Source organism: Acanthisitta chloris, unplaced genomic scaffold, assembly GCF_000695815.1.
Source record: "Acanthisitta chloris isolate BGI_N310 unplaced genomic scaffold, ASM69581v1 scaffold20124, whole genome shotgun sequence".
Classification (NCBI taxonomy): domain Eukaryota; kingdom Metazoa; phylum Chordata; class Aves; order Passeriformes; family Acanthisittidae; genus Acanthisitta; species Acanthisitta chloris.
Genome location: NW_008670105.1, coordinates 13,998 through 25,845, shown reverse-complemented (window position 1 = coordinate 25,845; position 11,848 = coordinate 13,998). Strand labels below are relative to the sequence as shown.

The 11,848-nt window shown below is 42.0% G+C and overlaps 2 protein-coding genes across 2 annotated transcripts in view; both read left to right on the top strand.

Annotated features, from left to right (window-relative positions):
* The first annotated feature begins 8,164 nt into the window (after positions 1 to 8,164).
* Positions 8,165 to 9,043, top strand: LOC103801159 (chromosome unknown open reading frame, human CXorf21). The gene has a single exon (XM_009073565.1). It carries the CDS (start codon positions 8,165 to 8,167, stop codon positions 9,041 to 9,043), a length of 879 nt encoding a protein of 292 aa, XP_009071813.1.
* A 1,714-nt stretch (positions 9,044 to 10,757) lies between these two features.
* Positions 10,758 to 11,848, top strand: part of LOC103801161 (olfactory receptor 51G2-like) — a 7,199-nt gene continuing 6,108 nt past the window's right edge. Inside the window, exon 1 of the mRNA XM_009073567.1 lies at positions 10,758 to 10,768. Within this exon, the coding sequence (XP_009071815.1) occupies positions 10,758 to 10,768 (11 nt within the window). The remainder of the gene's footprint in view (positions 10,769 to 11,848) is intronic.

The window sequence follows — 11,848 nt, the reverse complement described above, 5'->3', positions numbered from 1 at the left end:
AGTTTTTATAATAATATAATATTTCCAGATATTATATTAAAATAATGCCACAATATACATCAAATAGCATAAAGTAGTAAGTGGCTTTCTAAGAGTTCAATGCCATTCATTTTCACAGAATAATTTAGGTTGGGAGGGAACTTAGAAAGTAACATCAATAACAACTTCTAAGATTAAAAACACCACTTTGTTTTCCCCCTAGTAATTGAGTTATGTTATCCCTTAAGTTCTCAGAGGACACAACATCCAAATAAAAGGATTTTTCCCATACCTACTCCTGAAAAGACTGATTGTTATTTTTTTTGTCTCTTTGTCTTCAAAATTTTGTATTATTTAGACCCCTGATATAAAACAGAAAGCTGAAATGCTGTTTCCCTTACACACATCAGCAGAAGGTTTAACTTTCTAGTAATTCTGGTAGCTGATACAGCTTGTGTGAAACAGGTGACCCCAGCTAACAAAAATCCCTTCTTAGCAGCCTGACTGGCTTCGGTTTTGTTATGTTACTCTGTGGTGTAGTTAAAAAAAAAAAAGCCCACATACTGCTCAATGCTGTTTTACAGATAAAAGCTCTTCGCCTATCTTAAAGCCTCACCACCAGTGACTAGTTGTCACTGAACCAAGAAGTACATCAGCAACGTGATGCATGATTTATTTTTAACAAAGACTCAATGCAAGCGTTGGGATTAGAGTATGTATCATATGGCAGGATTTCATACAGGTAGGCAGAGTTCCAGACAATCTGTAATGTCTTTGGAAATAGCATTTGAACTTTAATAATTCTTCCTTTTGAAGAATTCTTCCTATACTAGAGAAATACAGTTCTTCCTTTAGAAAGCCCTGGATTATCCAGGAGGGCCTGCATAGCCATAGTGGGAATCTGGCAGAAAACCAGGAGAAAAGTGCCAATATTGTACTGTGCTCATCCTGCAGAGATTAATAGTCTTCCTTGCCCTCTAGGTGCAGGCAGCTGAAAGAACAAGTTCCTCCTCATCAGCGGGGATTTGCTAAGGCTTAGAGTTTATTAAATCTGGAGACCTGCAGAGAAGGGAATCCAGAGCTCTCTCAGGGGCAAAAGAAGCAGAAAAAGTTTCTTGTGGAAAGCAAGCCAAGCTCTGGAAACACTGGTAAAGCAGCTTTGGCTCTGCTGCCCTCCGAGAGCGGTGTGGGCTGCTGGGTTCCTGCTCTAGACACTGCGTCTGTAAAATCAGAGGTGCAAAGCACCCACAACCACCTTTTTTCACATAACAGGCAGAGAGCTGGAGTAATTCACCCAGAAGACTCTCTTCAGCCTGAGATATCTCGAAACTACACTTGCCTGACATTCATTTGGAAGATGGGAATCCTCACATTTAACCTAGAAAGTTTTACTGGTCGATTTTCTAGTACCAGCAACGAAGGAAAAGGGAAGAAGTCTGTGTACGATGGAGATTCTTCCCTGTTTCGAGTCTGCTGGTTTACTCAAATAATTGATTATACTGGCATAATTAATACATTGAAAACTGGGTTTTCCACTTGAATCAAGTGTGGCATTCTGGGAAGCTTGAAATATGTCTGATTCTGCTGCCGTAAGGAACACGAATCATTCATGATTGTTCTTTATGGTGAAGTACTGGATAACTGAAAACATTCTGTGTGGCCACTTATTTTATCCAAATCTGTGTGCCTGAAGGTAAGTCTTAAATCCACACTTAGGTATTTATTTTTCAGTGGTTCTGGATAGCTGTGATTTTCTGGCTGTGGAAGCACTTTTTACTTAAAAAATCTGTTTGTATCTTCCTGTTTTTACATGGATTTAGATGATTACAAAATATTTTGAAAACTCTCTGAGGACCTTTACAGAAATGCTTTTTTATACTACCAGTTTCCCAACAGTCTAACTAAAAATATTGAGCTCCTGTGAATATAGAACAGGGGTGCAGTGTAAGTTGCCAACAAATGAGCAGTTTCTCTAAGATTGTTCTAGCTGTTCGACTCACCAGGGTTTTTTTGATATAGCAGTGCATCTGCCAGGGCTGAGTGTGTTGCAATCAGCTATTTTAACAGTCCACAGTTTCACAATGAAGTTTCATCTAGATGTAAAAGAGGAAGCAAGTTCAGTGTGTTGCAGTTCAGTCAGTTATAAAAACCCCTCATGTCCTAAGGGATTTACTTCTATACTTCTGTGCTATAGAGGATTAGAAATAAGACAGATGTCATCTTCGAAGTATATTTAAAAAGGAAATAAAAACAGAACGTTGCATTTTGGGGTAGGACAGACTCACAGGAAACTTCAAACTAGTTAGAAGACAACAGATTTTCTGTCCCTGGTCAGCTGCTGTATCTTTGCAGGTAAGAACTAAAATATACTATGCAATATATAAATGTATGAAAGTGTTGCTCTTGTCTATCAAAGTGGCTCAGCTCTGGTAGCTGGTGAAATAAGGATGCACATTTTCTGTTTTGGCTGCACGTGTGTTTGCAGTCCAGCCGTTGTCCACACGCGGTTTCTGCTGCCTTAAGAAGTGATAACAGCATTTCAAATGTACCACCTTCACAGCCACAACTAACTGCAATGAGACCTCAAAATGAAAAAATGAATAAATTATTCCTCAGATATTTCTAATGTCTTTCATAAAATCAGACTAAAATCGTTTTTCAGATTGTTTAAAAGGGAATCTTACCAAGTGTGTTGCTTGTATCATAACTTTGAAATTGTTATTGAACTTTCTGTGCATGTTACTGTACTATCTAAGCAATGTCCTCAAAATGGGGCACTCTATTTGTAGATTAGAAATTAAAATAGGCACCAAAATAGATGAACATGGGCATTGTATTTAAAACAAAAGTTCATAAAAAAAAAGCTGAGACTTCTCTGAAAACACAGTGATGTTAAAAAGTATAAACAAAGAAACTTTATCATTGTAGTTTACCAATTCACAATGAATTTACTGGTTTGCTGCAAATTCACAGCTTGCAATGGATGTAGATACACAACCTACTTGTGTCATCTTCCCTCTTTTTCATGCTGAACAGCAGATGTGACTAATGTTTGAATGCTTGTTAGTGGATCGTTTCCTTCACTCTTTCTGGGAAACACCTTCAGCCTCTTCTGTCTGTTTTGCTTTACTATTTATTCTTTTCAGTTCTGGAAAGTGTATTCTCTTCTATAAGAGTGCACATGAATTTATTGCCCTTTTACTTAAACTGTTTAGTTATCAAACATTGCAGTCCACGTAGTTCAGTCATGACAAAAACTAACAACTCATTAAAATAAACACAGGCATCGAGAAACATGACATTATTTCCATCCAAGGACGAAAAACATAAGAGCACAGCATAGAAAAATCATGTACACAAGTCATCCTTATGAATGTGGAGCCTGATCCTTTCCTGCCTTATATTTCACCCTGTGGCTTATAGCTGTGGGTATGAGATATAAAATGCTACCAAACCAGACTTTGTGTGGGTATAGATGATTAAGAAAAGTGTGGAAAATGATGAACCAGGCTTGCTCTGTATGAAGTTTCAAGGAACTTGAACTGATAAAACAGACTTGCATGGGAAATTCTTCAAGACCTCAGTAAACTACATTTTTACCAACACACAGTATTCATTGTATATTTGTGAAAGTCTGTGCCCCCCAAACTCCGCTTAAAGATGCAGCAGTGCTCAAAAATGCACTAAGAATATACATTTTTTTCTAAATAAGAGCAACCAACTGCTCCTGAAGCTCACTGTTGTCCATTTAGCATGACTAAAAATGGGTAGACACTTGTTTAACAAGAACGTTCAACAGTGCAGGAGACATATAAAGCATAATGTGTTCTTGGGGAAGAGATGCCCCCTCACTTGCTTCCTTCAGCCTGTCCTTCAAAGAGATTCCCTTATACTCTTGAAATACAGGGTCATTATCCTTTCAAACCTACTCATTCCCCTTGAAACAGCCCATATTGCCCCATGGGAGAAGTACTCTTAGCTTTCTTGCATCTCTTGAACTGTTGACATGTGAATAAAGAAGATGAGCAAGGTTTACATTTCTTGTGTGGGAAGACCAAAAGATCAGAGTTATGAGACATGTGGAGAGGGGACAAGAGGATTTTGGCTCATGACAGCTGCTGAGAGAGTCTCATGGTGCAGCCCCTCAGGTCCCAGATCTTCCAGAGCAGCAGCAGCAGTGAGGAGAGGAAGTGGCACATGCTGTTGGCAGCATTCAGATTCTTGTGCAAAACCACATTTTGGCTATTCCTCTTCTCTTCTGCCATGGGCAAAATGAGCCAACTCCTACCTCAAATAGCAGCTGCTGTTACGGTAGAATTGTAGAGAATTCCCAGGCTGGAAGGGACCTCGAAATATCATCTGGTCCAACCTTTTGTGGGACAGGAAGCCTAGATGAGATTATGTGGAGCTCTGTCCAATCCCATCCTGAAAACCTCCTACAGATGGACCCACAGGACTTGAGTTCCCTCAAGACAGAGAGATTTTGTCATCTGGGATCCCATCTAGTAAATCAGCTAGAACTCAAGGTATACCCTGTGATAAGACTTGAGCTCCAATCACTAGCAGCCTGACTTGAATGCTATTCAGAGCCTTGCTAAGGGATCTGAAAGCCAGACATGTTCAAAACAAGCTTTTCTCTTCTAGTAGTTTCCATCCCCTCCTTTTGCAATGCAAAAGAATGTCCCTTTCACTACTGAGCTGTGATCCCAGCTGGCACCACGTTCTTTCCATTCTCCCTAGCAACTTTTCATCTTCCTCAGGTTTTTATATAGGACACAATTTATCCTATCTCTTCGTGTGCACTTCTCAGGCTTTCCTTAAGTGTTTTGCATATCCTGAGCCAAGAGCTTCCATTCTGTTTTCTTGCTCTCAGACTGTAATCTGAGGTCTTTATACAAACATTGGCACCACCTAAAAGCATTATAACCCAGCAAATTTGCTGCCACTCAGAAAATACTGCCAATACCACTGGATTCTCCATGTGACTTCAGCCATTCATCCTGCCTTTAGGCTTTTCTTCTGCTGAAGAACTGAACAAAAACTTCAGGCAAGACAGGAGTTTTTAAGATCATCTGACAGTAATAAAGACTGTAATATAAAAAAGTGTAAACCAGACAGTCTTCTCCTTCTGTCTCCACTAGGCTCAGAGAGAGAGTAGTCAGCTCCCGTTGTCAGGACAGTGGCCACACAAGGCAAAATCTCTGTTCACTTCACAAGGAAAATACACCAGATCAGAATTGTGAAAGGTTTTTCTTGTGCAACAGAGAGTTATGCAGTCATTTTCAGGCAGAGGGAAGTGAAATCTGAATTTAAGGAGCATGAAACCCAAATATTGAAAGGCATTAGATATAATCTCTGTGCACTTGGAATCCTAGTGTATATGTGTGTCTGTGGCACAGAATGAGGATTAAGAGAAGAGGAATGAGAAAATAGAATTAATGAAAACTGTAAACCTTACCAGATGTAAAATGCAAGAACTAAAGGTGACCGAATTACGTGACTATTGGTAGTGATAGGATCATAACTTGACTGGTGTATATATTATATTAAGTACTGGGACAAGAGAGACCAGATATATGCACCTCTCTCTTGCATTCAGGCTCTCAACACTGCCTATCAAAACTGGGAATAGCCAGATTAGTGTGACAGCCCTTGCCAACTTCCGAGGGAAAGTTTGTAACTCATTCAGCAGAACACACATCTCCTGGGCACTATGGGAGCCTAATCTTTTTGAATTTGTCAGCTCTTTTGTTTCCACTCCTGTCTCAGACAGTGTGCTCCAAAACTCTTAAAAGAAGCATAGCAGAATGCAGTGCAAAGAAATGAAACCAACGGTTTCATTTCCCTCATGTATCACCTCATGGCAGAAACAACTTACATCTGGGTAGTAGGAAAGACCAATCTGTCATGTGCTACCTGAACACAACTGCCTTTGCCTATGTTGGTTGAGCAGTGGACAGGCCATATGTTACATTTCCACTCATTTCTGAGAATCCACAGTAAAAATAGCATAGGAATAAATGTGTAACAATTTCAGATTCAAGCTAGCCAAAGTTAGTGGTGACTGCAATAAACCACCTGGGCCATGGATGGCTGGGGGAAGGGAGCAGCCTTTGCACTGCAGAACTGTGGTACAGAAGAGAGAGGAGGAGGAGTTGATAACCTGAGCAGCTCTAGGACTTGGCTAAGATTTCTGAGGGCACCTTAAGCACAGCTAAAACCTGAAGCAAGACAACAGCAGCTTACTGCAAGGAAAGCCAAGCCCCAAACATGATTTTTTCCCCCTTCTGTGTAAATAGATCACTTTTCATTAAGTGCTACTGCCTGTGGGAAATCTCACACAACTGGCAGCAGCGAAGAAGATGCAGGGTCACCATAGCAAGTGTTTGGACACATCTAATTCCCATTAATATTTTTGTCTGAAGGAAGGTTATTTTTCCTCCAACCTTCTTCTTCATAGTGTGGAAGTGATTCCCTCTCCCCAAGGAAAGTCTTTTCACAGTGTTTCCTTCTTAGTTAACATCTGTGCAAACTCTATATCCTTGCTTAGACAGGATTTAGCCAATAATTAGTATTAGTGCAGCATTTTGCACTAGCAACTATGACACATGAAATACTTTACTAGGAAATGAGAGCCCCTTCACACTTGGACAAGATAATCGGAGCAATGGACAGCAGCACAGGACAGTGCAGCATGTGCCAGAGCGATGCCACCTCCCCGTTCGCCGTTGGTGGGAAGACCTTGGCGTTTGGGGGCTCTGTCACAGAGAGGTTTTGCAAGGGACAGGAAAATTGTCAAATAACTGGGACATATGTTCACATCTGCAGAGACAGTATCCATTAAGGATTATAAGTGGATCAAATAGGAAATGAAGAAAAGTACTCTCTACTAAAGCAAAGACAAGTTATTTGTTTGTCAGTCCCACAAGATATTTTCTACTATAGAAAGAAAAAATATTTATTTTTACTTTAGATCTACTTTCTCTTTGCTGGACCAAACCATTTCTTTAGGACATCTTTCCCATTGATTATCTCCTTGCCATTTGTTGAAAGAAAAAGACAGAGCAGTGGACTTAACAATTTTTGTGTTTGTGGAGCCACTAAAGCTTGGGCAGAACATTTACTGATGTGTAGCTGCATGTGTGTCCTTGCTAGCGAGTCCTGTCTGTAATTACTAACATGTCAGCACAGATTTTTGAGCCTGAGCTGCCTGCCCAGAGAGTGGAGAGGGTTAGTGACTGCTGGAACCCAATTGAGCCTTTGCAGAAATGCAATGGAAACTGAGCGCAGATTGGTACAACTAATCCCACAGTGAAAGAGCTGGAGTATTTCTGAAATGTGTGCTTTCCTATGCATTGCATTAGAATATGTCTCTTCACAAGACAGAGACACATTTCTGCAGATTTCTATATCTAGGGTGATCAGTGTAATATCCTTTTATAGCAGCTGGAGAGTGATAAGCAAATCTAGGGCACAATTCATCTCATTTCAATTCAGGTGTCCAAACCAGGCCAGATGAATCATGCCTCCAAAAGTTTTGCTTTTGCCACTGACATTTTCATATCTAAAAATGAGAGACAATTAATTCCATCCTGATTGCAATGCAGAAGTGCACAGTGCTAATTTAATGGTCTGAGATATTTTAACAAAAAAGGAACCACATCTAAAGTCATTGATTAGTCTGGAACAGAAGGGTTGATACTCTCAGTATGAATCTCAAATCAGCATAATTCAGAGACAGATGACAAACCACAGGCAACAAAAGTTGCTTCGAAGCATATAAGAAAAAGGGGAAACCCCCTCAACTCTTAATGAAGGGCAAAGATAGACATATTTAAAGTGTAACCTATTACAGCAGCTATTCCACAACAAAACACTTCTTGTCCCTCTCACCACAACGCACTGATCATTGTATGCACTGGACATGCCATCTGTTATGTTATACAGAACATGCTCTGATATGATTGAATTAACAGCACACCAGGGAGAGCAGCTGATCTCTTCACTCATTCACTCATCTAGAAACACAAGAGACTCTCCTGTTCATGTCCAAATCGAAAAAAATCTCTATGCAGTTAGTTACAGATTTGTGAGCGTTATAACTACTCAGTGACTTTATAGTGAACTTTTTGTAATGAACTTATCATTTTTCTGTCCACTGGTGGTTCCTTTCCTTTGGAGAAGGATGCTGTCAGAAGGTTACCTTTATGGAATTGCCTACCTTTGTGAAGACCTGAACCCTGGGCTCTACAAGAAGAGTTCAGCTGATGAAGTGGTGTATGAAATGAGGTCCATTAATTACTCTTCCATGGAGGAAGCTCAGGGGAAGAGCTTCCTTCAGAGATGCAGGTCTGCTGGCAAGTGCATTTCCTCAGTCTGCTCTAGGGGTAGCAGGCCCAGCAGAAGGCAGAAGGATAACCTCCCACAGCCTGCACAGCGTCCTGTGCCCCCAGGGCAGCCAGCTCCAGCCACACACACTGGCCAAGGGCTGACAAAAAAAGACACTTACCTGGTTCCACCTTCCTGCAAAAGCATCTGCAAGAACTACAATGATTTGCATATAGCTGGGGACTACGTGGTGCCGATGAGCTCAGTCACGACAGACTTTGCTTGTGACAGTGGCATAGGGCCCTTCCTGGAGTCCTCAGAGATCCCTCCCCCCCTGGAGTCCATGAGGGTCCCCAGCCCCAGCGGCTCCAGCCGCAGGCCAGGCCAAGGCTACTCGTCGTGCTGGCGCCTGGCGAGCCTCGGGGCCCACCAGCAGCCTCTGTCCGACTCTGCCCTCAACAACTACCTGGAGCAGAAGCTGCTGGAGCTGTACCAGCAGTACATCATGGACAGCACGGCACACAGGGCATCCCCCACCCAGATCCTGGCCTCCGAGCTCATCATGACCAACGTGGATCAAATCAGCACGCAGATTTCTCGGGAGAGGAATATGGAGACCACCAAGGCCAAAGACATTGTCATTAGTCGCTTCTTGCGAATAGCCAGCGAGAAGATTTCCTCAGAAATGAGCACGCCTACTCTGCACATTTCCCAGTATAGCCACACAAACTCTTAGTGTTTGAATGTCTGATCTTAGAAAACTTTTATGTTCTGCAAAGTCAATTTTGAGTTTCTCAAGATAAATTTCTGCTTCAGAAAAATGCATTCACTATCTACCACTTAAATTAAACACTCCAGTATGTATCAAATAAATAAAAGCTCCCTGTATTGTGCAGCCCCTATTGTGGACCAGATGATTTTATTTTAGTTTTTTTAATTGGGCCTCAGGCATTAAAAAAGCTGTGTAGAAAAATGACTAACAGAATATGACACTCTTCCAGGTGCTCAGGTGTCCTCTTTCTTCCCCAAATGCTTGATATATCATTTCAAACTTCCCCTCTCTGGTGTCTGCCATCCTACCCCTGGGTCTGTGAAGGCTTACACTTATGCAAGGACAAGCATAAATTGCCACAGAAATACAGAATTTAGGATGGCATCTAGTTCGTATCCCTGCCCCAAATGGCTTTACTTATGACAGCCCTCACAAAAGTTTTTGTAATTTGTTCTAGAAGATATTAAGCGATTGACACTTTATGGTTTCTTTATAATAATCCTAATTATTTAATTGGTGTCTTCCTGTTCGAGTTACCATCCCTTCTTGTGAAGCACAGACTCTGTTTCCAGACAGACATAATCAGCAGGAGTGTGTGCTTGTACCTGTGTGGTTTGCACTGAGCTGAACCATTATTACCACGGATCCTGTTGCTCTGTGATCACAGACACCACCTCTGCCAGCTGCTCACAGACCTGCAGCTCTGGAGTGGTCATGTGAGGGCAGCAGTGACAGTAAAGGGAGAAGAGGAAGGAGAATTCCCCCTTGTTAAGGGAATTGCATGTAGAAAAATAAGGGCTAGTCCAAAGTCCGTTGGATTAGTGTGAACAGAACCTTGGAATGCAAAGGGAAGCTGAAATGGAACAGCATGGCTAACCACTTTTTCTTAGGATTGTTGCTGTGTATCCTAGGTCATGTGAACCTCATGTATTTCTAATAGAAGGTCCTATTTTGTAGAATTTCACCAAGTCCTGAAAAAGAAGAAAGAAAAAAATGAACAGAGCTGCCCCATGGCAAGGATAGGACCTACTCTGAGTCTGTATAATGTAAATTGTATTGACAATGCCAATCCATTGTTGGTTGAAGTTCTAAATATCAGTGTAATATAAATACTAATTTATACTAAATAGTTATAAAATGTTTTCACGTTATTGTTTCCACAGTGTTGGTTTGGCCTTTGTGTGCTTTTTCTTTTTGTTTTTATGTATGTTTCAACAACAAATGTAAGGTTGCAAACATGTCAGTTTATTCTATTGCTACTTGTCTTTCCAGAGATTACTCAGCATATTTTCCTGTTTGTGCAGGTATCCAAAAAGCAGTTGCCATAAGAACCAGACAGTGTACATCTGTTGCCATAGCAGCTTACCCAAATACTATTATTCAGCAGTTCAAGATAGGTAATTTCTGGCATACAAGATTTCTATAGTGATCAAATGCTATTTACAAATAGAAAAAAAATGAGGTCTTTAAGAGAAAATAATACTCATAGTAATGCATAGGCATGCATGTGTGTTCTGCAGACAAAATCCATTACCAACAGATCTCTCAAATCTCTTGAAACTCTCACAGAATAAAAGGACCCACTAGAATCTATGAAAGTGGCTTGTAGAGGACAGCAAAGGTAAGGAAATGTCGATGTTTTTATGTCCTACAGATACATATTCAGGCTTTTCAAAACATGGGGCTTTTGTTTGTGCCTATTGACATTCACATCACTGAATTTTAGCAGCAAAAGATGTAGTGGAAAGCAACATGCCGAGTTGAATGCATAAATCAATACCCTCGCTGAAAGATCTGGCTCCTTCATCAGAGAATGCAATCGATTCTTACACTCAACTCTCCTCACTCCACAGACCATGTCCTGAGCAAAGAAAACAGCATTTTATTGTCTCTTACTCAGTAATCCAGATCTTAATTTCCCCCCCAGAGCTATGGGCAGCACCTGGTCACCACGGCCTCCCTTCTCAGAACTGATGCAGGAAACTGACTTGGCATTGGGGGAATCCTCTCCTGCTGAGCTCCAGGGATGGGTTTGTAGCCCGGGGTGTGATGGGTGGGACACCTGAGATCCAGCAGCTCCTGGCAGGTGGTCCCTGCTGCGTGTGAGTGTGTTGAGAGTTGTGGTTGAAGGTGGTAGAACTGATGGGTTGGGACTTCAGTCCTGGCCTGAGAGGTGTGGGGAGGTGCTGGAGAATCAATGCCCTGGGGCAGGCTGTGGTTGTGCTGGGGAGTCATAGTCACAGAGTAATTCAGACTGGAAAAGACCCTTGAGATCATCAAGTCCAGCTGTGAACCCAGCACTGCCCACCTCACCACGAGTCTCAGTTGGGCATCACCTTCCTGAATGTCATGAGGATCTTGTTTTGAACTGGAACTTGTAAAGGTCTTCTTCACATGGGAAGACAGGGCACCTCAAGCTGTGCCAGGGGAGGGTCAGGTTGGCCATCAGGAGGAATTTCCCCATGGTAAGGGCTGTCAGGCTCTGGAATGTGCTGCCCAGGGAGGTGGTGGAGTCACCACCCCTGGAGGTGTCCAAGGAAGGACTGGACATGGCACTCAGAGCTCTGGGCTGGTTGACAAGTCAGGTTGGGCTTGGTGGTCTTGGAGGCCTTTTCCAGCCTCAGGGACTCTGGGATTGTGATCCTGTGACCAAGCCCTGCCCCTTCCCCTTCCCTCCTTTCCCCACTGCTACCAGCACTGACCCCTGAGCTCTGCCTTCTCCATCAATGTGATCAGAACTGGCTTAACCCCAAAGCACAAACATCTCCT

What these genes read in the sequence shown, in the direction of transcription:
- LOC103801159 (XM_009073565.1), top strand. Translation starts at nt 8,165, where the DNA reads ATGCTGTCAGAAGGTTACCTTTATGGAATTGCCTACCTTTGTGAAGAC.